The following is a 23,942-nucleotide window of genomic DNA, read 5'->3' as shown; positions in this document are numbered from 1 at the left end:
GTACACCAACCCTTTGGCATTGATGTCAATGAAAGAAGAAGAAACACTGCTTCAGGTGATTACCCAGCTTCAACAATATGAAGTTCTGTTTCCTCCCTATCAATGTGTGCCCTGGCCGTGGAAAGACTGAACAAGACTGTGGACAGACTTGAAAGACTCAAGCAAATTAGAAAGAAAATGTCCCCTGCCCCTGCCAGTATGGAGTCTCTGCAACTGGGAGCATGTATCCCTCTGCTTGAGAGAGGGGTACACACCACGAAATAACCTGCAGTCTCACCTGCATGACCACAGAAAGGATATGAGAAAGTGGGGTGGAAAACCCACTTCTGTCCTAACAGCAGTGGTACATGGAACTGAGAGGAAGAATGAGTACCAAAGGAAATTCTTCAAGGATAATCCAGTTTCCAGTGGGCAAGTCTTCAGACAGAATGGAAGGGCTGAATGTTATTTCTGATCCTCTTGAAGGGACCACCAGCTCATGTTTACAAGAACTGAGCAACGACTACCATGACCAGAACTACAGGGGCTCTGCCTCCAGCCATGTGGAAGAAAGGGAGAATCAGATCTGTTGGACTGTGTGGATCCCATGGCCTGGCACATCAGACCCACAGGAGTATAAGGCTTTAGTTGACACTGGCACAGAGTGTACCCTGATGCCATCAAGATCTGTAGAGGCAGAATCTATCTCTATTACTGGGGGGATAGGGGGATCCCAACAGCTGACAGGACTGGAAGCTGAGGTGAGCCTGACTGGGAATGAATGGCAAAATCACCCCATTCTGATTAGCCCAGAGACCCCGTGTGTCCTTGGCATAGATTAACTCAGGAGAGGGCACTTCATGGACCCAAGAGGGCATTGTTGGGCTTTTTTGGGATAGCTGCTGTGGAGGCAGAGGAAATCAGACAACTGAATTAGAATACCTTGCCTGGTCTCTCAAAGAACCCTTCAGCTGTGGGACTGGTGAAGGTCAAAGAACAACAGGCACCAATCACTACCACAACAGTGCACCATCAACAACACCGCACCAACCGGACTCTGTGACCCTCATCCATGAGATGATTCGTGGAGAGCCAGGGAGTGGTCAGCAAGATTCACTCACCCTTTAATAGCCCCATATGGCCAGTGTGTAAGTCCAATGGAGAGGGGAGACTGAGAGTGGGCTATCATGGCCTGGATGAAGTCACTCCACCTCTGAGTGCTGCTGTGAAGGACATGCTGGAACTTCATGACACCTCAGGTCATCAGGAAGGGAAAAGATGCAACATACAGATGTGTTCTTGATCAAGGGGTGGACCTAATGATGGACATTATCTTCCAGATCTTCCACAACTGGGAAACATGCGCTGCAATCAAGCAGGCCAAGTGGGTAAACCCTCTGTGGTATAAAGGACAATGGTCGAAATATAAATATGTGAATGTCTGGCAGATTGATTGTGTCACATTCCTGCAAACCCACCAAGGCAAGCCCTGCATTCTTACAGTGATGGAAGCAACCACTGGATAGCTGAAGATGTATCCTGTGCCTCCCGCCACTGCTAGGAGCATCATCTTGGGATTTGAAAAGCAAATCCTGTGGTAACATGACACCCCAGAAAGAATTGAGTCAGATAATGGGACTCATTCTAAAAATGGCCCCATAGACAGCTGGGCCAGAGAGCACAGTATGGAGTGGATGTATCATATTGTTTCTCATGCACCAGCCTCTGGGAATATTGAATGGTACAATGGACTGTTCAAAAACCACATTCAAAACAATGGGTGGTGGCACCTTCAAACAATGGGGTCTATGTCTAGCAGAGGCCACCTAGCTAGTTAACACTAGAGGCTCTACTAATTGAGTTGGCCCTGCTCCATCAAAGCCTCCACATACCAGAGAAGGGGATAAAGTGCCCGTGGTGCACATGAGGAATATATGTTAGAGTAGACAGTTTGGGTTAGTCCTGCCTCTAAGGCAAAGGCAAAGCCATCCATGGGATTATTTTTGCTCAAGAACCTGGGTGCACATGGTGGGTAATGCAGAGGGACAGGGAAACACAATATGTACTTCAAGGGGATTTGATTTTTGGGTAAGAACATTCCATAATGTTGAATTGTATAATACTGGCTGCTGAATGACACTGACACTGTATGCCATAATCACCATGAACAAATATATGGACTGCTCCAGATACACCAGTTGTGAGCTCCTGATGCAGCTTGCAACCACCCAACAGCACACCAGTCCTCCTGCCCTGGAAGACATCTAGGACAGATGGAACTCATAGTAACAGACTAAATGAACTTGACAGACATCTTGGAATGATGTGTTCTGCAAAATCAGTTCACAGAAGTGACTGTTGAATTTTCTCACTTCCTAGGCTCTTTCAGAACACTGTTTGAAAGGATTCAGGAAGAGAGAATTGGAGTTTCTCTAGTTTCCAATTCTTCAAACTTAGTCTAGAAATGAGATCAAATTCTTTCTTTAGCAGAAAAAAAAAATTGCTAATATTTTTTTTACTTGGACCCACAGGCTATACCAGTGCAAAGAATTTATTTTGAGAGGACATCCTCGAGATTGCACCATCATAAAATAACAGTGACAGTTCACCAGTGATGTCAAAAGAATTCAGCTCAGTGGAGAATGCAAGCAAATAGCAGAAGTTTCTCTATATTTTCAGTCTAAAATGAAAGTGAAATATTGTATTGATAATAAAAAGAAAGTGTAAGAGCCTACTACTTTTCTGTTCTGCTCCAGCTGGATTAATCATGGGTACTTATTTATTCACAGGAATCTGCTGCTACTACTTACATATGCTCAGGGAGCAGATGTTATGAAAATGTGGGTGGTTTTTTTGTATTATCAGTTTTTGTAACAGAACCTACATGTTCTTTGCATTAGAAAAGAAAACTGCCAAGAGAAGTTCAATTTCTAGCTTTAAAAACAGGTTTTAAATCCTTAAGGTTTTCATCTTTCATGCAACCACATCCTTGGCACAACAAAACTTCGTTATGAAGTTATAATCAAAATTATAGAAAGGCTTTTTCATTTCCTTAAGGGCCAAACAAACAAACCCCAACTATTTCCCACTGTTATTTTAATTAAAAAATGTCTGTTTCTGAACATCTGCTTCAGAAATTGTCTTTAAAAGTTGGTAATGAGGGTTTTGGTATTTTACTACTTTTTTCTGGATAAAGAATGCTGTTGTATATAACTTTCTGGTAGGGATAAAAAGTGAGCTGAAAACTTTAATAAATATTAATGAAGCATAATGCCCTGCATCTAGAGGTGATTCCACTGTGAAGAATTATGTTTATTTGCTGTAAATTTTGTGGATACTCTAAAATTATGTAGAGGACCTAAGTGCAAGCAAAAAGAGAAACTGAACCCTAAGGATTTTTTTTAATGTTTTCAGAAATAGTGGTGAGGGATTAGATACATTTCCCATCCTTGAGAGACAAGGATGTTCTTTGTTATGTGACACGGTTCTTCAGTGACATATATTTACATTTAATGTAATAAAATCCCTACCACTTCCAGAAAGAGATTTTTTTTTTTTTTTGTAATCACCATGAAGAAATCACAACACAGTTACTGTCTCACAAAAGACCACACAACCCACATATCCAGCTTCTTACAATTAACTCATTTCATTCAAGAAGGACAGTGGTATTTACCATATGGGGAAGACTGATAAGTACCTGTAGCAAGCTGGAGAGAATGTGTAAATTTTCATACAGTGATGGGTAATAAGGGGCAGACAACTGGGCTAAAGCATGAGAGTTGATACAACGTGAAATTGAATATATACAGGCTCTTTTATCACTGGGGCTGAAGTGACACCCTTTTCTGTGGTTCATGCAAAGCCATTAAGAGAACTGAGAGAACCCATTGAGGAAAGCACTGCCAGGACTCAGTCCTGAATTTCAAGCAAGGAAGCACAGTATCACTGTGATCTCCTTTGTAGAATTGGTGTTTACAGTGGACCGATGGCTGCTAACACTTGTTTCATGGGCAATGAGTCTCTAATATTGTTAATTTCTCCCAAATTTTGCTTTCCATATATACAGACACACATGTGTGTGCATACATACAATTATATGTATAGAGCAAAGAAATTCCCAGCTCCAGAACTGTGACCCCATCAGGCAGTCTGTGAGTTCACACATTCCCCACCCAGGGAAAGCTCTGAACAGTAACCTCTGCCTGGGGAAGGCACTCATGGGAAGAAAAGCAGCAGGAGAGTGTATTTACAGGAGGCATAGAGAGACTATGGAAAGCTGAAGGGTTATAAGGGAAGAGTAGGCATCGTCCACTAAAGACAGTGCAGGAAATGAGAAAAGGATAGATGGGCTAGAGTAACTAAATTAAAGGATGCATGTAAAATGGATGGTTTCAGGTTTTGAATCCAAACCACCTACTTATAGCAGATCTAATACTTCTTCAAGCAGCTCCAGAAAGGACTGGTTATTGTTTGTCACTTCAAAACCTGAAACTATCCATAGGTTTTTAAAGACATCTTTAATTTAGTTATTCCAGCCCATGTACCCTTTTGTAGCATAACCTTACTGCCATCTACAGTATATACTGAGCAGAAAGCATGTTTCTGGCAATATTGAATCATAAAGCATCACAAAAACTGTATTAGTCTGAGATGGGAAATTACACCTATTATTGCGAAGTTATTTCTTGCCATGTGACAGCATTGTCAAGTCTTCTATTCAAACATGGGTATTTAAAGTCTTTACCATACACAACTCCCTTTAACTGCCATGCCAGATTTAAATCCCTTCGATCCCAGATAAATCATATTTAAAAACACTCCAATACAATAGCATTCTTCAAGCACCTGCAAAAATGGAAAACTTCAGTCAAAAATTATTTCAAACTGTTGAATTATCATCACAATGAATTATCTTGTCTGGGTTCTTTTTTGCTGCTACTTTCTGCATATCCAAAGGCTGAATTACTAGATCTTACATTTTCCTAAACTCCAGAAGTATAAGCACTTACTTACAACACATTTTGAAGTATGGGCCTGTGGCTATCTCTCTAGGATGTGAATAATAAATATGTTTGAAGACTGATGAGATTACAAAATAAAACTTAATTTGCAGTTGGGAAAAAAAACAAAGCTGATCAGAGGGCAAGCAGTATCTCTGCTTTTATTTTATACACTGTTAGGTAAATTTCTAAAGTGTTTTTATCATGCCCAACAAGGTTGATTCTCCCAATCAAATACAAAGAGAAATAGCTTGAAATGTGGATTACAGAAGAATGATTATGTTTTGCATTTTTAAAAATCTTTTACCCCTTACTTAATATAAGTAGTTAGGAAACAAGAAAAAAATTGTAACAGTCACATACCACTGTAAAAAAACCATTATGTCTTAATTACAGTAGTGTTTCAAGACTATAACTGAGTTAGGAACAGAGGTTTGTGAACAATATTCAAACAGAATTCAAAACTATATCAGAAAGTTTTGCCACTTCTTAGTTTTTAATTAAATTTCTCTAGTGCAGGCTGGGTGTTAAACTGCACACAAGTACTGATTTTTTATCAGTATTACTCTATTGACAAGGTTACTGACCACAGTACAAATCAATGTGTAAAATGCAAAGAGGGCAAAGTAAGTACTAACAAAGGGATAATAAGTAAAACATAAGAACCACCAAAAAAATCTCTCAGGAAACTAAGCTTTGACAACATACTTGGGGGTCAGTGCCTTAGTCACAAGCTGGCTTTCCTCTGGTACACAATCTCTTCATCTAATATAAGCAGTGTCCAGTCATACGTGATGAATAATCTGTATTTACATAATTAATCTTTTACTGCCACATTGCTAATCTAGGTGGATGTCCCAAGTCATTCATAACTAACTTACACATCTCACCTTTTTCTGGTGTGTGCTACTTGGGCACTTTTCCCTTCACATAAACAGTATCACAGCTAGAAAAATATGCAGCTAATCATGGGTCAAAGCAGGGCCAGAAACCTCACCCCATTAAGATGCCACCAGTCAGCAGAGGAATAACACGTCCAACATCTGCAAAGCAGTGCTGTTGAGATTAGAAGCTTGGAGTATTTCACCATGTAGAGATCAATCACTGGCTATTATGTGCATCTCACCAAGAAGACAGGTAAAAATGCTTTGCACTTGGGTTTGCATAGGCCTGAATGATTCTGGCAAGCCATCAGTTTCAAGAAGATGCAGTGTGTCCTTTCTCCCAATAAATGATGCTTGCCACAGTACAAAGGGGTCACAAACAGATATTTGTATCAGCTTTCCCATGTGTCTTGTCTATAGTTAAAGGAGAAAATGTGCATTTTGGAGGAAGGATGATAGTGTAACTTAAGTAAGCTCATGAAGATTCAGGAGGTCTGGCTTTGATTATTCAGTCTTTCATTGATTTTTTGAGAGGCAAATCCCTCAACTTTCTTGTAATATAGGTCCTCATTTGCTCAATGAAACAAGCACAAGAAAATGACGTGATTCAAACACTGCCATTCCACAAGTGGCTGTACACACATATAATATACAAAACACACATATAATATACACTTTGCAAACATACACAATGACATAGATACTTACACAGCCCGGGAACTGAGACAGAGTTAAGTTCAGCAGCTTGCTCAAAGGTAAGTTCTCCTCTGCAAACATTTTGTTTAGCTACCTACCATCTTTATCTGATCCCAATGCATTGCAACTCTTAGACATTGCTATGGTACAGAAAATAGCCCTTAACTTTTACTTATTTTCATCTAATGTGGCTAAGCTTTCTTGAGATATTACTGCTGGTACATTGGGAGAAGATCTGTAGTCTTTCATAACTATTAAAAGTAAATTCATTTCACATGCTGTAGTACTAAGACAAGATAGTTTTTAAGCACAAATTTTAGTAGGCATTTACTTTGTAATGTTCAAATAATAAGATAAAACTCTTTTTTTGATAAGACCATTCACAATTAAGAAACTTACCTAAAGGGACCATTAAATAAACTATTATTTTAACCAAATGCTCTATACCTATCTGAAAGGTCAAATATCAAAAAACCTGTTGCTAAGGCTAGGTACCTCAAAGTAGATGCATAATTCAGACTAGCAGCATGCATGGAAAAGATGCATGTAGGTATGCAAAAAAGTTAATTGCACCCAGAAGGGACACCAGTACAGACAATCTAATTTAATACATTGGGTTATTTTAGTACAACATGCTTTGCCATTGTCACTGATGCCAGAGGGTCAGCCCATTCATCAACAATTTGCTCCTCTAACCAATTCTTGTGCAACTTTTCTCCCAGGAGCTGTTCAGTTGTCTTCAATGGAGCTACTTAGGAATGTGGTGAATAGAGCTATTAGTTCTGCTATTTACCCTTGGAATAACTTTACCATGTAGGCACCATCTAGGTTAAATCAGACAAGACTTATTCATATCAGCTTTGATTCATTTATGCATACATAATATCTTTTGTTAAGGACTTAGTCTTTACAGCACTTCAAAAATTAACAGACTTCCAGTGACTGGACTTTGTAAAGATCTTTCAACGCTGAGTTAACCTGAGTTAACCAGAGGTTAACCTGCTGAGGTAACCTGACTTTAATGAAAGCACAAACTTATTGCATCTTGCAGGACAGTAACTGTGTACAGTATCTTGCAAGACAGATGCTACCAGTATACTCATAAGTGTAATTAAAAAGAGAATTGGCCAACATTTAAACTTACAAACACTTTCAAATAGCTTAAAATTTTTTCCCTATTGAAAAATTTCACCATATAGTTTGTTTTTAAAAAAGTTGTAGAATGAACACAGCCATCAACAAAAGTTCATCTCTGATTACTGCTCTCAAAACTGAGAAAGAACACAATGTCTACTGCAGATATGTCCAGATAAAACTGTCTTCTAAAATCTCAACAGGGAATAGGACGGTAACTAAAGATATCATTTCTGTAAACATAATTATTTTAAAATATATCTCAATCTTACATTTTTTATTTCTTCTCCAAAGAAAATAAAGAAACATTACTGAAATATTTTTGATTTGTTTGAAAACCAAAGACTAAATATTAAAGACCATTTCTGTAATCAATAAAAAGTAGCTTTACAATCATATTTTAATATATTTGATCTATCAAAAATATTTGAATGAAAGTTCACAACTGTCAGAATAAGTCACCCTTACGGGCTAGCCAAACCTAAAGAAAATGGCTATGGCTGGTGTAAGTTATAATTCAGCATTTCCCATTGTAACACCAAGCCTAAAGACAGAACTGAGACTAGGCAAATCACATTTGCTCTGTTATTGGCACTTGGGTCTGAGAGATGCTAATGACTTCCAATAATACACATATTGTGTTCTGGTAGTGGGAAATCTTGGAACCTTAGGTACTTATTTGCAATTTTTCGGTGTACATGCATTCTTTTTCTGGTTTAGACTCCTGAAAATGACAGCTATCTTTCATCTTTTCTGAAACACATTCTGAACTACAACCCTCCCTCTTTCTTAGGAGTGGATTGCACTTGTATGTTAGCATGCACAGCTCTCATTTGGAGGACACTGAGACCACAGAGAGCATTCAGTCACAACATTATTGTTGCACATTTGCACAGCTCATTTTATCAAGAAAGATAACAAAGGCATTTTACAAGTACTGGACTCATACCACCACTGAAATGTTGCTAATCTTTCTCTTGAGGGTAGTGAACAAATATTACATGACAGCCAGCAAGCTCAGTGGTGATGGCAATGTTTTAGCTGTAACAGCAGCATTAACCATTTACTTGTGCAAGAACAAATAAAAGATGACCAAACTTAATCTTTCTGCAACATCCAATCAGAATTCAAAAAGCACAGCCAATCATGGGAGTGATCAGCTCTTGAAAACCTGAAGTCTGAGTCACTGTTACAAGAATACAAACGCTTTTGGTCTTAGAAAGCCAAGGTTCTACAAAAATTCTGTGGTGCTTGCTTTGGTTCAGGAAAAGGAAACAATAAAGCAAGTTTGATTGTTCTTTAAGAAAACAAGCAGACTTAAAATGATCCACTCAACTTCTGCCTGTAGAAAACTTCATTATTTGTACAGACAGCCAACCACTCCCATCATCCCATTTCCTCTTCAAGGTTTCCTAGATACTCTACAAAATTAAGATCTATCCATGCTTGGGAGGTAATACAGGCTTGGTCTTGAACCATAGAAGTTAATTATCACCTGACTGCATTTTTAATATTTGTAACAGGATAATATTGATAAAAACGTATTCTAGGTCTACTGAACCTGGAGTCTGTATTGAAAAAAATAGTATCCTGAGAAGCCTATATGTGAGATAGCAAGTAACAACTTGCTTAAAGCAACTAGATAAAAGGGTAACAAAAGCAATAAAATTGGAAAGCTTATCACAAAACTGTAGAGAATGCAGTACATCGAGGACTACAGAAAGAGGAACTTCAGAGAACCCAAACAAAGTCACTTTTTGCAGTTTTTTTGGACAGACAGGACAGGTATTAGGTTGCTACACACAGGGATTGTATTTTTGTGAATGAGACAACCTGAAAAATTAAAGGAAAAAGGAGGGCAGGAACTTAGAAGTAAGTTTGAAAATATAGCATTGACATGTCTCTAAATAAAGGAGAGATGATGAAAAAGAAAAAAAAAAAGAAAGAAATTAGAATATAGACTTCTTAAGTTCGGAGGTAACTGGCACATCCATCTACATCTCTTCAGGGAAGACCTTTGTGATCTGTTCTCCCGGGTTACAGTGTAAGATGTAAGGAAAAGTAGGTATTCTACTACCATTCACATAACCTGTTAAAATGGGTGGAGTAGTGTTCTTTATCTCCTCCATGACTCAGCCCTGGTAACCCCCTCAGGGAAGCAGGAGCCACCCGGAGGGGTCCATCTCCGCTAATGGGCCCTCAAGGTCTCTCAGCATGACTCAGAATTACATCATCCCATTGTGAGATACCCTGCCCTGGGGGAGGAACCAAGCATTCCTGGATATAATCAGTGGCTTGGAATACCACAAAAGGATCACCACTGAATTCCCAGAGGACAGGAGCTCTCGAAAATCACCACTGGATCTCCAGAGAAGGACCAGACCTTTTCTACAGGATCACCACTTTGACAAGACGACATCCATCACTCACTCCAGCTGTACTGCAGTCATCATTTAATTGGACTGCTACCACCACCCTGACCAACAGGGTACCAGGTTGTATTCTGTTTAAGACAGTATTTCTGTGCTACTGCCTCTATTGTAATTTTCCTAGTAAATTGTAGGACTGATTTGGAATGCCTCACAAAATATTTGTGCGGACTTAATTCCTCTGCTAATTTGCTTTCAAACAAGCACAGCTGTGAAATACACCATTCCCACCAGTAGTGCCTAGTAAGTGCTTTCGCAACAAGTTGATCTGACTGCCTTGTTTATCTGAACAATTATGATTCTTTATTTTTGGCTTTACCATTGTACATAATATTTTATTCTTGGAATTATATGTACAGAAAGGAAAAACATGTGAACCTGGAACAGACATAACAACTTTCACCACAGATATGAAATGCCACTCAGTTTCAATAGGTTTTTCTGTCCCCACCTCTAAAAACAACATTTTAAGATATAGAGCTATTACACCCAGCTGGGGGACTTTTTAAAAATTGATATATACTCCTATTGGAAAGATTCTATATATACACAGAGTAGGGGGAGAGATAGAGATAGAAAGTATATGCATATGTGTGTGTACATATATGTACATATATATAAACGTATACTTTGGTCACAACAACCCCATGTATCACTGCAGGATGGGGACAGAGTGACTGGAAAACTGCCTGGTGGAAAAGGACCTGGGGGTTCTGGTCAACGGCTTACTGAACGTAAGCCAGCAGTGTGTGCCCAGGTGGCCATGAAGGCAAATGACATCCTGGCCTGTATCAGCAACAGTGTGGCCAGCAGGACCAGGACAGTGATTATCCCCCTGTACTCAGCACTGGTGAGGCTGTGCCTCAAGTACTGTGTCCAGTTTTGAGCCATTGACTTCAAGAAAGACATTGAGATGCTGGCACAAGTCATGAGCAGGGACAATAAAACTGATGAAGGGTATATGGAATAAATCATACAACGAGTAGCTGATGGAGCTAGGGTTGTTCAGCCTGGAAAAAAAGAAGGGTCAGAGGAGACCTTAGTGATCTCTACTACTATCTGAACATAGGCTGCAGCAAGGGCGGAGTCAGCTACTTCTCTTAGGCAACTAGTGACAGGACAAGAGGAAATTACCTCAAGCTGTGCCAGGGGAGGTTCCAGTTGGACATGAGGAAGAAGTTCTTCACTAGAACGGTGGTTAAGCATTGGAATAGGGTGCCCAGGGAAGCAGTAGAGTCACTGTCTCTGGTAGTGTTCAAGAAATGACTGGATGTGGCACTTGGTGCCATTGATTTAGTTGACAAGGTGGCAATTGGTTAAAGGTTGGACTCAATGATCTTGGAGGTCTTTTTCAACCTTGATTTTATGACTATGAATATATAGGGGTGTGTGTGTGTGCATATGTGTATGTATGTATGCATAATAGCCACTCTACTCCCCTGCACTGAAATCCAAAGAGGTTTTGTGTAACTGTACAATAATAGTCATAGTAATAATAATAATAGTAATAATAATAACTGTATTTCCCTGTGCACCTCGGGGGAAACTGTGTTGGTGGGCTTTTGTGATTTTTTTTTTTTTTTTAAATCACTTTCATTTCATTGCAGAGCAACTACTCCAAAACCTGGCCACCGGGAAAGAGGGTTGGTGTGATGACTACTCAGGAAACAGTAGCTAGACACTGCCACCTGAGCTGTAAATGAAAAGGAGAGAAAATGGTTTGGGGCTTGTAACACAGAATACAGAGCAACCACTGACAAAGATTAGGTACAGAGTTTAGGAGTTTTTTTGTTTTTTTTTTTTTCTTTCACTGGAACATGAGGAGCTCTATGTTTTGCCCCATTTAAAAAGACTTAATGTTTGAGGCCCTAAGTAAGAGAAAGCATCTCCTTCCAAAAAGGGGGAAACTTTTTTGGTTTTACTACATAAATGAATTTCAAGTTAGCTTTGGCCTTGGTTAGATTCAGATATCTTCTGAATGCTGAAACAATATATGAGGCAACGGCAACTACTCTGTGTAGGGGGATACAAGTGTTCTTTCAAAGACACTTGTGCAGTCACAAGTTATTTCTCCTAAAATCTGAAAAAAAGTCTTCAAATTCTCATTTTAAGGCAAAGGTAAAAAATGTACTGTGTAGCACACACTGAAGAGCACAAACCCTCTCTGACTAGTCAAAAAACAACGTATGTGGGTGTTATTCTTGTCTTCCTCTCTACAATCCTCTCAAAAATCCACAAAGAAGCAATTCTCATTACACAAGGGACACTTAGAGATCAATTCTTTGACCCAGAAATCCAGAAAGCAGTGCTAGAAACCTAATTTTAGACAAGTCAGAGCTTGGATACCACAGGAACAGGCTCAGCTCAGAGACATGGTTAACGTCAAGATAAATAAGTTTTGATAAAAGTCCATCTCCTGTATTAAACATACCACAGAGAAACAAAATAATGTTGCTGCAGTGAACATAAATTAATATAAAGTCCTTGTTTTGAAAATCAATTCCACAACTGGCTCCATGGATCACTGCCCAAACGTCCAGCCTTGTGCTCACTTACACATTCCCTCTTTGATAATATTTTGTTTTTTCTGTGCACTTAATCTAAAATTATATGGATTAAATAATTCACTTCACAACTCAAGCCAGTTCAAATGTAGGAATTTCAATCCAAAACACTGTAAAGCACTACTATTGTTAATAGAATATTTATTGTGTTATATCATGCTTCAGCTTTGCATTTGCATGGTGTATACCTGGTCTACCTGTGCATAAATACACTATTCCTTTGTGTATTCCTACACTATACACTTTGTCCTGACACATTGCTGCAGTCCTAACACCTGAGGGAAACGTGTCTGGGACAGCACTTGCCAAATAACCCAGCCATCACTGCCTCTCCCTCCTATATTGTTGCCAGTGCTAGTGAAACTACAGGCTTGTCTAGCAGGAGGGTAGCTGGCCTGAAGAAAGGCAATCTCCTCTCCTGCTCCACTTTCCACAAGCATCTGGAGGCCACCAAAGGGGTATAGGCCAATCTCCACATAAAAAAAGCAAAATGCGTTGCTGTGGGCAGCAGCATGAGAGCTCCTCCTGCTCCACCTGCAAACAGGAGACCACAGGTGAGGCACAAGTGTGGAGAACGAGCTATGCTGCAGAGAATCTGCCAAGTATGAGAGCATGTCCCCACAGATGCCTGCACAATGTTGTCCAGAGTAGATGAACAAGACAGAAAAAGCAACAAGTTGGGCTGCCCAACAAAATAGGCTAAACTGGGACAATCCCTGCCACTCTGCCTTATGCATGGCATCTTGTGGAAGTCAAGGGAAAGCTGCTCAGCCCCTCTGAACCTGTATGCACTTAAACCAGGCAAAGAACAACATCTACATGAGGTATGAAAATAAATAGAGAAGCAAAGCCACTCAAAACCTGATCAAGCTCATACTAAAAAGCTTTTCGTGTGTATAAACATAGCTGTGATCTTGCACATGAATAAGTAAACTTTTATTTGAAGTGAAACAGCCAATCATTTAACATCACTTCCAGTGACAAGAACCCCCAAAACTGTGCAATTTTAGATCTACAAATAATGAAATAATTACCATCCTCATCTTAGTATGATGCACACTAAACTTAGTCTGATTTAAAATAGAATTTTGTGCTGGAATGTCCCTTAGATCTCACTCCTGGTAATGCTATCAATTCTAGCAGTGTGTAATGAAAAATATTTACGTGTATTCCAGTACTCTTCTGCAGCTTTAAGGAACTGTTTACTCCATTTGCAGAATATCAGCACGTTTCAGGGTTTGTCCATTGTGGTATAGCTGTGTACACAGCAAGAGCGTGTTTTCCACGTAGGGCTGAGACATGGGCACTGCCAGCACACTCTGCACTGCTGCCAGAGCTCAGTTCTGTTACAAAGAGTTTGGTCCAGCTCCTGCTCTTTTTTCTGTGTGTAAACAGCTGCCTTCCAGCACCACAGTTTAGCTATAATTAATTTCTTAATAAAAATATAATTTATTTTATAATCTAGTCCTGAAACTCAGGCAAATCCTTGTTCTCACTGGCAGTTCTAAGATATCCAAATCTCTATGTAATTAAAATCTGTTATTTCATTCCACATTTAAAAACTAAATTCTAATATAAAGTCAGGATTTTTTTTTGCTTCTTCCCACATGAAATTTAGGAATGACTGTAGGATCTACTTGGCCAGATTTGTCTAAAAATTATTTACAATCAGACAACTAAGATTCCTCTGTAGGACTGCAACTTTCCCATGTCAGTTTTATATCAACTTTAATATTGCCATCATTTTAATAAATAGACTAACTAGTGAGTGCAAAGCATTATTTATATATATATATATTTATGTATCAAACTATGATAAAAAAAATACTGGCTGATGCTAGCAGCTACACAGTTTTAATAATTTTTCTCTAAAAAAACCAAATTATTGGATCCTTTAGTAATCATGTAAATCTGTGGATGAAGCACTGGAGTTCATCTGGCAAAGGCCAGCTATCACCTCCGACTATGGGCAAGGCACCTCAACTTCCTTTGCCTCGACATATATGCATGCAAAAACAGCTTTATAATCCTAGTTATAGCTATTTGCTGCTGTTACTTGGAATTTCTCTCAAAGCCTTCATGCAACAAAATGGCAGGTTTTTCACATGCACTGAATGATCCCTATAAAATATTAAAAAGCTCAAAGTATCAAGATTAACCCAGGAAGCAAAGGACTGTATTAACTCTATTGGAGACCAAGAATTGAACTTGTGCAAGTTTTACCTGAAGACTCACAGGGTGATATTTCTCTTATCTTGCAAATTTTCAAACAGTTCATCTCATGCCTTTTTATGGCAGGAAATGAGCAATATTAAATCAGTCATATAGGTATCAGCAGCAATATATCCTTTATCAAAACTGTGTGTCATTGAGACATAAACACTGGACTTCTTCCAATTTCACGTTTTTCCATTTTCATGGTTATTCTTCCATCTTAATTGCACAAACTTTTTTTTCCCCTTTTACTATTTCTGACAGAGAAAACAGAAGTATTTCCCAAATGCCATAGAAAGAGAAGTTATGAGATATTCTAGAGTGTGGTCAGACGTTGTTTTCCAAATGAACCTGGCCAGTAAGTACTTAAAAATCTTCAAAACTGATTATAAAAGTAATTCAAATCTATAACCCATATAAAATTCATATATTATATGATGCAGTATATAATCTATAACCCAACTATTCAAACATCTCTATAATTTAAAATAAGAATTGCATGGCCAGTTTTAGGTTTCTAAATCCATTTCATAGCTTCACGATCTATGAAGCAATGTGACCAGCATGTTGGGGCTGTGGCCTCTTGTCCCAGCACAGTTGGCTAGCAGAGCCTGCAGCACACATACTGCCTAACAGTGAAAGTCAGGCTCCTGGATTTCTGCCATGGGAAGCAAAATAATGCTGGACTTGTTCCCATGTGTGCATTTGAGATTTACTTCTCTCAAAGGCAGTCCGTGACCTTGACTGTGGTCTTTTAAATTTATAGACTGGTAACAGGGAACTGAAAAATGAAAACACTTGAAGTTCCTTACCCTTCAAATTTACCACACCAGATGGCTGCTGGCAAGTGTTAGCATCAGCCCAATTTTACCCTGTAATACTGCTTGGGTAAAAGAATTGCACTTTATCAGAGACGGCGTGAAGGCTGTCTTTTAACAGGTTGAGATGCTTCTTGCTCTGGTAAGGCATTTTACTGACCTGAAATTCTTTGTCTGAGGGATCTGAAAAATTGGATACTCCTCTCCCAAGGACATCTATCTCTTGGAAAATAGTTACCAACTAGTTTTTGCTAGACATGCACCCAATCTCTTTGCTGGTCAGCAAAGTTGACCTGATTTTCAGGAAACTGTTTAAATCAGTGAACCTCAGTCATCATAAAAACACAGAAATGCAAAGTATCTAAGTGTAATATAACAGTAGCTTTCTAAGAGACACCTTCCCTTCTCCTGAAATGGCTATCAGAGATTTCAGCTTTTAATAACCCCCACTTTTTCACTTCTTCTCTATGTCATTAGTACCCCTATGCCTCTCACAAAAGCTTGTATATTAAATTGGTTCTGCTGACTAAAGACTTCTGTAATGAACTAGACAATTATTCAGTTCCTAAAGAAAATGGAGGTTAAATACAAGGATAAATTTAAGCTTTTTTCCCTGGGATTAGCTTTGGTTTTATGTTGCATCTGTTACCTTACCTTCCATAAGAGCACAGCCAGCAATAGGAAGATGAGAATTCCCACCAACAAACTGATGGCAATGATCCATCCAACAACATACCCACGAGGCTCCAGATTGTGCAAAGCCTCAAAGACCACCTACAAAGGAAATAGAAAAAGATCTTATTAGAATTGCAAGATGGATTTTCTCTTGTACTTATCTTATTAAACACATCGTATGGTGGTCTCACTGATTGTATTTCATCTGTCAAACAAATAAGGAATGCAGCTTTAATTTAGTGCTCTCCATCAATTTTTCCCAAAGGATTTAAAGCTTTTAAGTGGATTTTGAGTAGTCATGTGTTGGATCCAAAGAATATCAGCCTCCTGTCCAGCATAAAACTAACTCTGCCACCCCCCAACACTGAGCTTGTTCAGGTACCAGGCCATCAAATGTGCACAAAGTTTAGCATGAAAAAATCCATCCCTTGGATTGGCAAGGACTGGCATGACATCTTGCATGGCTTGTCTTACTCATCATGTTCTGGCCCAGCCAAACCCCCTGATGCTTCACATGAAATATTCATGATGAGCTTCTGTGGGTTAGGTTTTCTCAAGTGAATTTTGTCCCATTTTTTTGTCAGGGACATGCTGGGGGTGGCTTTCTAGGTAAATAGACAGCGATGAAGAAACAAAAGGAATAGCCAAGCACCCTGATATAACTTTGAAATATTTGTTGGGAGGGTAATAGGGCTTTGGAGTTCTTAGCTGGGTGGGAGTATTCATTTCCCAGCTGGGAGCAGAGACAGCAGTGAGGGTTTATTTCCACCTAGGACCTCTCCTGCACAGTGGTTTCAACTCTGCATGCCACCTGCTTGTAAGCCCCTTGCTTGCAAGAGAGAGGGAGAGTCCTGGCTGCCCCATTGACTGAGACTTCGCCAGCTGCCAGCACTGAGAGGAACAAGTGCAGTCCATGTAATTTTCCTTTTCCTTTCCCCCCCTCTCACATGAGCGGCTGGTATCACCACCAGGGAGGTCCCACTGTTGTATCAGAATGTGCCCTGATGTCACAAGGGAGGTACTGAACCTTCTCTGCCTCACCTGAGTCACCATCACCCCCTGCTGAATTTGTAGCTACACCAAAGGGGAAACAGCTTAAGGGGTGGGAAAAGTCTGTTACTGGGGTGTTTTTAATCATCGTTATTGTTGTTGTTTGTTCTGTCTTGTTACATACATATGTTCTAGTAAAGAACTGTTATTCCTTTTCCCATATCCTTGCCTGGAAGCCCCAAAATATTTTGAAGTCACAATAATTTGGAGGGAGGAGTCATCTCTGCATTCCAGGAAGGTTTCCACCTTCCTTGGCAGACATTTGTCTTTTAAACCAAGACTGCTTTTAAACTACTTTCCCCCCCACCACCACCCCAAAAAAACCTGGACAACTCATACATCACTATGAAATACAAATCTTCCCTGCTGTGCCGTACAAGACACATTGTGTGAGAGGCAAGGACACACGCAGTCACAGGCTCTTCTGGAAATACTGGGAGCTGTTCTCTCTTTCTCTATTGCATGTATGGCAGGGAAATACAGAAAACAAAGCCTTCCCACCATCTGTCTCAAGAAGACAATGGGAGCAAATTACATTATTCATATACACTATGTGAATTTTAAGTCTCTTATTTCAATCAAAACTAGTTTCTCAGTGGAAAACTCATGAACATCTCTCCTCAGTGAGGGCTGTTTCTATGTTAAATTTTGCAATTTAATATCCAGCAAATGCAGAGAGACAACAGGGATTTTTTTAAAGGTAATTAATTGTTTTGCAAGACAAAGTAGCTAGTATTTCTCCCTCCTTCATGAACTACTTCCACCATCATTGCTTAAAACTTCCAAAAACATTTTGTAGATATGAAGTGTTAAATTAGGTTTTTTAAAAAATTAACTGTTAAAAGAAGGTGAAAATCCAGGGGTTATAGTCACATAGAATTTTGCAATCCCAAGATAAAAGAGCAGTGAAAGACCCCTAAAATGCATTCACTCACTGCTAACCCTGTTCAAACAGCTTCATTTATGAGACAGAAAAGGCAATGCAATACCATGCAACTTCTATGAATCTTGAAAGTGGGTATTCAAGAAAAGCCTGCAAAAGGAAGGAGATGGCAGCACTGGTACAGGACCCAGAGATGCCCTGGGTTCTCCAGCCATGCAGATTTCCAAGCCTCAGAGAAAGCCACGGGGATCCTGAGTGAGTGCAGGGAACAGCTCTTCTGTGAGTGGGAGATAGGACAGTCTGTCATGATCCTGCTTATCAAACATTTCTCTGTTTCCATAAGCATGTGTAGCCTTAGCAAACAGCCACAAAAATTACATGCACAGATGAGAAAAGGGGGTTGCTATATTTCATCACAGTGTTCCAGTAAAGAAGTACTCAGACATCCTTCATCTCAGTTTCACAGGTTGATTTAATGCTGATTAAGATAGCAGCTTTTCTGGAGGAAGAATTTGAATATAGCTGATTTATATACACTGTTTTTTTTCTATCCATGAGATGTCATTGGGCATTTCACAGAATCACAAACTGGGTAAGGTTTAAAGGGACCACAGTGGGTCATCTGGTCCAACCTCCCTGCTCAAGCAGGGTCATTCTAGACAACATTGTACAGAATTACATCCAGATGGTTCTGGAATATCTCCAATGACAGAGACTTCACAACTTCACTGGTCAATCAGTTCCACCACTCGGTCACCTGCACAGTAATGAATTTATTCCTCATATTCAGTAGGAATTTTCTGTGCATTAGTCTCTTCCTGCTGCCTATTGCACTACTGCTTGTCAGCACCGAGAAGGGTCTGATTCCATCCTCTTTACACCCTCCCTTCACATATTTATACACATTGATGAGGGCCCTCCCGCCCCCCAGTCATCTCCTCTTGAGAATGAACAGGCCCAACCTTCTTGGCCTTTCCTCATAGGAAAGATGTTCCATTCCCAGTAATCAACTCTGTTGCCCTCCACTGGACCTGCTCCAGGAGCTCCATGTCACCCTTGTCCTGAGGAGCCCAGAACTGGACACAGCACTCCAGATGTGGCCTCACCTGGGCTGAGGAGAGGGTCAGCATCACCTCCCTCCACCTGCTGGCAATGCTCTTCCCAATGCTCCCAAGGAGACCATTGGCTGCCTTGGCCACAAGGGCTCACTGCTGGCTCATGGACAGCTTGTTGTCCATCAGGACCCACAGGTCCTTCTCTGCAGAGCTGATTTCCAGCAGTTTGGCCCCCAGCCTGTACTGGTGCAGGACTCTGCACTTGTCTTTGTTGAACTTCAGACAGTTCTTCTCTGCCCTCCTCTCCAACCTGTTAAGATCTTTCTGAATGTCAGCACAAGACTCTTGGGTATCAGCCACTCCTCCCAGCTTTGTGTCATCAGTGAACTTGCTGAGGAGGCATCTGCCCCTCACCCCAAGTCACTGATGAACAAGTTAAACAATACTGGACCCAATACTGACCCTTGGCAAACACCACTAGTCACAAGCCTCCAGCTAGACCTTCTTCTACTGATTCTGTCCCTCTGTCATGTGCCATTCAGCCAGTTCTCCATCCACCTTGCTGTCCACTTATCCAGTCCACACTTCCGGAGTTTTTTTGCCTGTGAGGACATTGTGAGAGGCAGTGTCCAAGGCCTTGTTGAAGTTGAGGTAGACAGTACACACTGCTCTCCCTTCATCCATCCAGGTAGTTGTCCCATCATGGAAGGCCATCAGGTTGGTCAAACATGATTTGCCTTTAGTGAATCCATGCTGACTACTTCTGATCCTTTTCTTGTCATCCATGTGGATAGGGATGGCCTCCAGAATGAGGCACTCCATCACCTTTCCCTTTCCAGGGATTGACTGGCTGGTAGTTCCCTGGGTCCTCATTGCTCTTTTTGAAGACCAGGGTGGTATTTCTCAGATGCCTTTCCTGATCACTACAACCTTTCAAAGATGACTGTGAGTGGCCTTGCTTTGTTTTCATGATAACAAGACTTGAAAACCTAACAAATAGACATGAACTAACCTCTATATATTCAGCATCATCCAAACATATTCCCAGAACTAGTATCACAAGATTCAAATTAGCTCTCAAACATGGACCAGTTCTCCAACCAACAAAAAATAATTTTAGCAATTCAGATAATAGCACAAAGGCTTTGTCAGACTTTTAAAGACATTTTGCTGAACAGAGAGCTTCTTAAGCATCAGACTCACCGCCAGTGTAAGGAAACACCAAATAGAGATCAAATGCCAATCTTCTGCCTTCCTTGTTGTTGGGGTTCAAGATCCTATCTATCAAAGAATTTTTCCCCATATGTGTTGGTAGGAGACAATAATGACCGAGTACTTAAGAGAGACAAAAGTAGGGAAGGGCTCAGGGAAGGGGTCCAGCTAGCTACTCTCTCTTTTTACCTAGGGGTTTCTCTGGGAAGGGCAGATACTGCAAGAATTGGGCTGGAAAAAGAAGGGGCTGGGGTAGCTGCTGGCTCCCTCTCTCTCAGCTTCAGAGGATGGTCAGAGTTGCTGCTTGGAGGAGGGAATTTGCTGCCACTGCCAGAGTGCACGATGGTCCTGCTTCTTCTGCTGTGGGATGAGCCTCTGCTCGTGAGAGCAGCCACTGAACTGGGACCTTATTAGCACCCTATGTCACCAAAGAAGGACTTTCACCATCCACTGGAGTGCCTCAGGGGAAACCCTGGGATCCCGTCCCCCTACAAGGGAGCCTCTCTCTCCCAGCCCTGTTCAGGAGCCAGGCAGCCACTGCCCAGACACCACTGATTTTTGCCACTGCTCCAAGGTTTCTTTGCTACACTGAAATTCGCACATCCTGCCCTGATACATCTCATCTACCACTCCAGGACTTTGCTCATTGCTGCCTTTCCAGCTTGCTGCTTCCAAAGTCCCTGCTACAGCTCCCTTGGCTGTCCAGAGGGGGCACCGGGATCGGCTGGGTGAGTTTGTAAAGGAAGCCCCTTTCCATCTCTCCCGCCGGCCGTGCCGCCGTTCCTGTGCCGAGAGAGGCAGCGGGGCTCGCGCCACAGCGCCCCCTGCAGGCGCGGGGGAATCATCGCACCCGCCCTGCCCGGCCGGGAGCCACCAGCGCCCCTGGCGGCTGTGACTGGAACTGCACCAGAGGGGAAAGTGCTCCAGGAGTGGGGAGAGACTGCTTGTTGGGTTCTGTGTTCTCGTTTGTTGTTGTTACCACTGTTGTTGTTTGTTTGTCTTGTTATGTATACACACATTAGTAAAGACCTGTTACTCCTTTTCGCATATCTTTGCCAGAAAGCCCTGTAATTTCAAAGTTATAATGATTGGGAGGGAAGGGGGGAGTCACATTTTCCACTCCTGCTTTCCTTAGCTAAGACACTTGTGTTTCTAAACAGCTTGGAAAGATGATCTGATGTGGCAGCCCATCTTCACGATGCTAAGTTTAGCATCCATCTTATGGACACAGGTCTTATGACTATTTCTGAGATAACAAGACATTAATTTTATTTTCTTTTATGACTCTAAAAAACCCAAACTCCTTGCATTTTAAGTATTGCCAGCTTTATTGAAGAGACCTTTCAAACATTCTCTGGTACCTTCTTTTCACTACTCAGGAAGCGAATGTTAACATATCACAACCTCCAGCACAACAGGCTACACGCACTTCATCCTGCCAAAAGACAGAGCCAGAAAAAGCTGCAGAGATGAATTAATATGTAATCTCTATAGAAAGAGCTTCACATTTCAGGTCTGATGCACACTGGCTAGAAGATCCTGGCTGCAGCTTTTCCAGTCACATCTTGAGCTAATAGGGTAGAGCAACAGTTTATCTATCTGGCTTCTTCTAGCAGTCTGGAATCAACACACATGGACAAAAAAACCCCAAAAACATTAATGGCTTTGCAGTTTGGAGAGCAGCAGGGATGTTGTGCATGCTAATGTCGCTAGCCATCTTAAGTCAAAATCTGCCTGCATTAATACACAGCAACTGCAATGAGTTTTGGTGAAGAAGGTACCAACAAAAAACCCAAGCCAAACCCAAATCAATTCAGACTGAGAAGAGAGTCAGTGTATACTGTCTATCTAGAGTATCAGAAAGAAGACAATACAGTGAGTGGCAGGATGCCAGGGAAGCAAGCCATCCCGGCGGGGGGGGGGGGGGCGGGGGGAAGGTTGGAGGAAGAGGGCAATTGGTACTAAAGAGAAGCACACCATCTGCCACCTGCTGCTTGATCCACTGGCCATTGTGCAGTCCCTAAAAGCCATTCTTGGACAAACCTTGGATTCCCTATCCTTTTCACCCCAACAGCACAGCCTCTACAGGGTGGCTAACAGGTTGGGGAGCGCAAGGCAGCCTCCAGCTCAGCACACTTCCCAACTTCCCACAGATCTGACCTGTAGAGAAGACAGGAGTCATAAGAGTAACTGATGCCAAAGTTAAGGTGTGTGGGATTGCCCAGAGAGGGCAGTAGGGGCAGCAGGTGGCTCATAGAAAGTACATCTAACAGCTACAAAATACAGAGTGGATTAGATGTTTGTTTTTGGACTCTGACAAAATGCCAGGGAAAAACTGGGAAAAACATTGCTGTCTTGACGACATATAAGGATTTTTAGTTTCGTATTTATCTTTTGCATTTCGCACTGCACATGCAGGATTTGAAAGTGAGGAAGCCCAGGAGGCAGTGCAGCTTGCCATTTAGCTTTATGTAGCTCAGACCTCAATCAGGTTTTACACAGTGTAAGTGCCCTTTTGGAAAATAACTGAGATTTCCAGCCAAGCACTGATTTTTGCAACATTGAACCCAGATATACAAGAGCACCTATCAGTTCATCTTCTACCTGTGCCAAACACTTGCTATATCCTGACAGCTTTATCTTGGTTAACAAATTATGAAGAAACAGAACTTTTGTTTTTAAGAAATTTTAGAACACCTTATTTCAGTAAAGCATATAAGTAAGAAGTTAACTGAGTAGGAATTTTTGAAAGTAATTAAAGTTCATACTCTGTCAAAGCCATATGCAGAAGAGGTACAGGCTACTGCACTGGTACTGAGAAAGAAAAGAAACATACCTCAGCAAAAGCTGATTCAAAGTACAAATTGAAAAATTTACTTTTCTTTTTGCTTATGTATACTAAATTATTTTTATGCACTTGCATCATGAGCCACAGCACCATGGAAGGCATGGGCTTATAAAAAGTGCTATTTCTGTATTATCACCTAGATTATTTCTGGTTTTTCAAACCACACTGCATTGCTGGTTGACTTTTCTATTCAAGTGCTGTTATGCTTGGGGGGACTTCACCAGTAAAGACACTACTCTCCTTTATGTCTCTACATATATGCATATACATCCCTTTTACATACTTATTTATTTACATATACTAAGAAAAGCAGAATTTTCTTGAAAAATAGAAACCTGAGGTTTCCTTGCAACCTGCTTGTCTCTATCCCTGGGAAATTAACTGTATTTTATTTATTTATTGTATTTATTTACTCCTTTATTGTATTTATTCTTTTACCCTAGTATACTTCTACCTGATAGACTGCAGTGTAAAAGCAAGAAAATCTACAAAAGGAAT

At 40.7% G+C, this 23,942-nt stretch overlaps 1 protein-coding gene across 1 annotated transcript in view; it reads right to left on the bottom strand.

Moving 5' to 3' along the window:
• The window catches only part of ITGA9 (integrin subunit alpha 9), a 216,000-nt gene that overhangs the window by 3,356 nt on the left and 188,702 nt on the right, over positions 1-23,942 (bottom strand). Inside the window, exon 27 of the mRNA XM_062493750.1 lies at positions 16,376-16,495. Within this exon, the coding sequence (XP_062349734.1) occupies positions 16,376-16,495 (120 nt within the window). The remainder of the gene's footprint in view (positions 1-16,375; positions 16,496-23,942) is intronic.

The sequence above is a fragment of the Cinclus cinclus genome, chromosome 1 (assembly GCF_963662255.1).
Source record: "Cinclus cinclus chromosome 1, bCinCin1.1, whole genome shotgun sequence".
Classification (NCBI taxonomy): domain Eukaryota; kingdom Metazoa; phylum Chordata; class Aves; order Passeriformes; family Cinclidae; genus Cinclus; species Cinclus cinclus.
The sequence above is the reverse complement of the archived record's forward strand: the minus strand, read 5'-3'. Positions and strand labels throughout refer to the sequence as shown.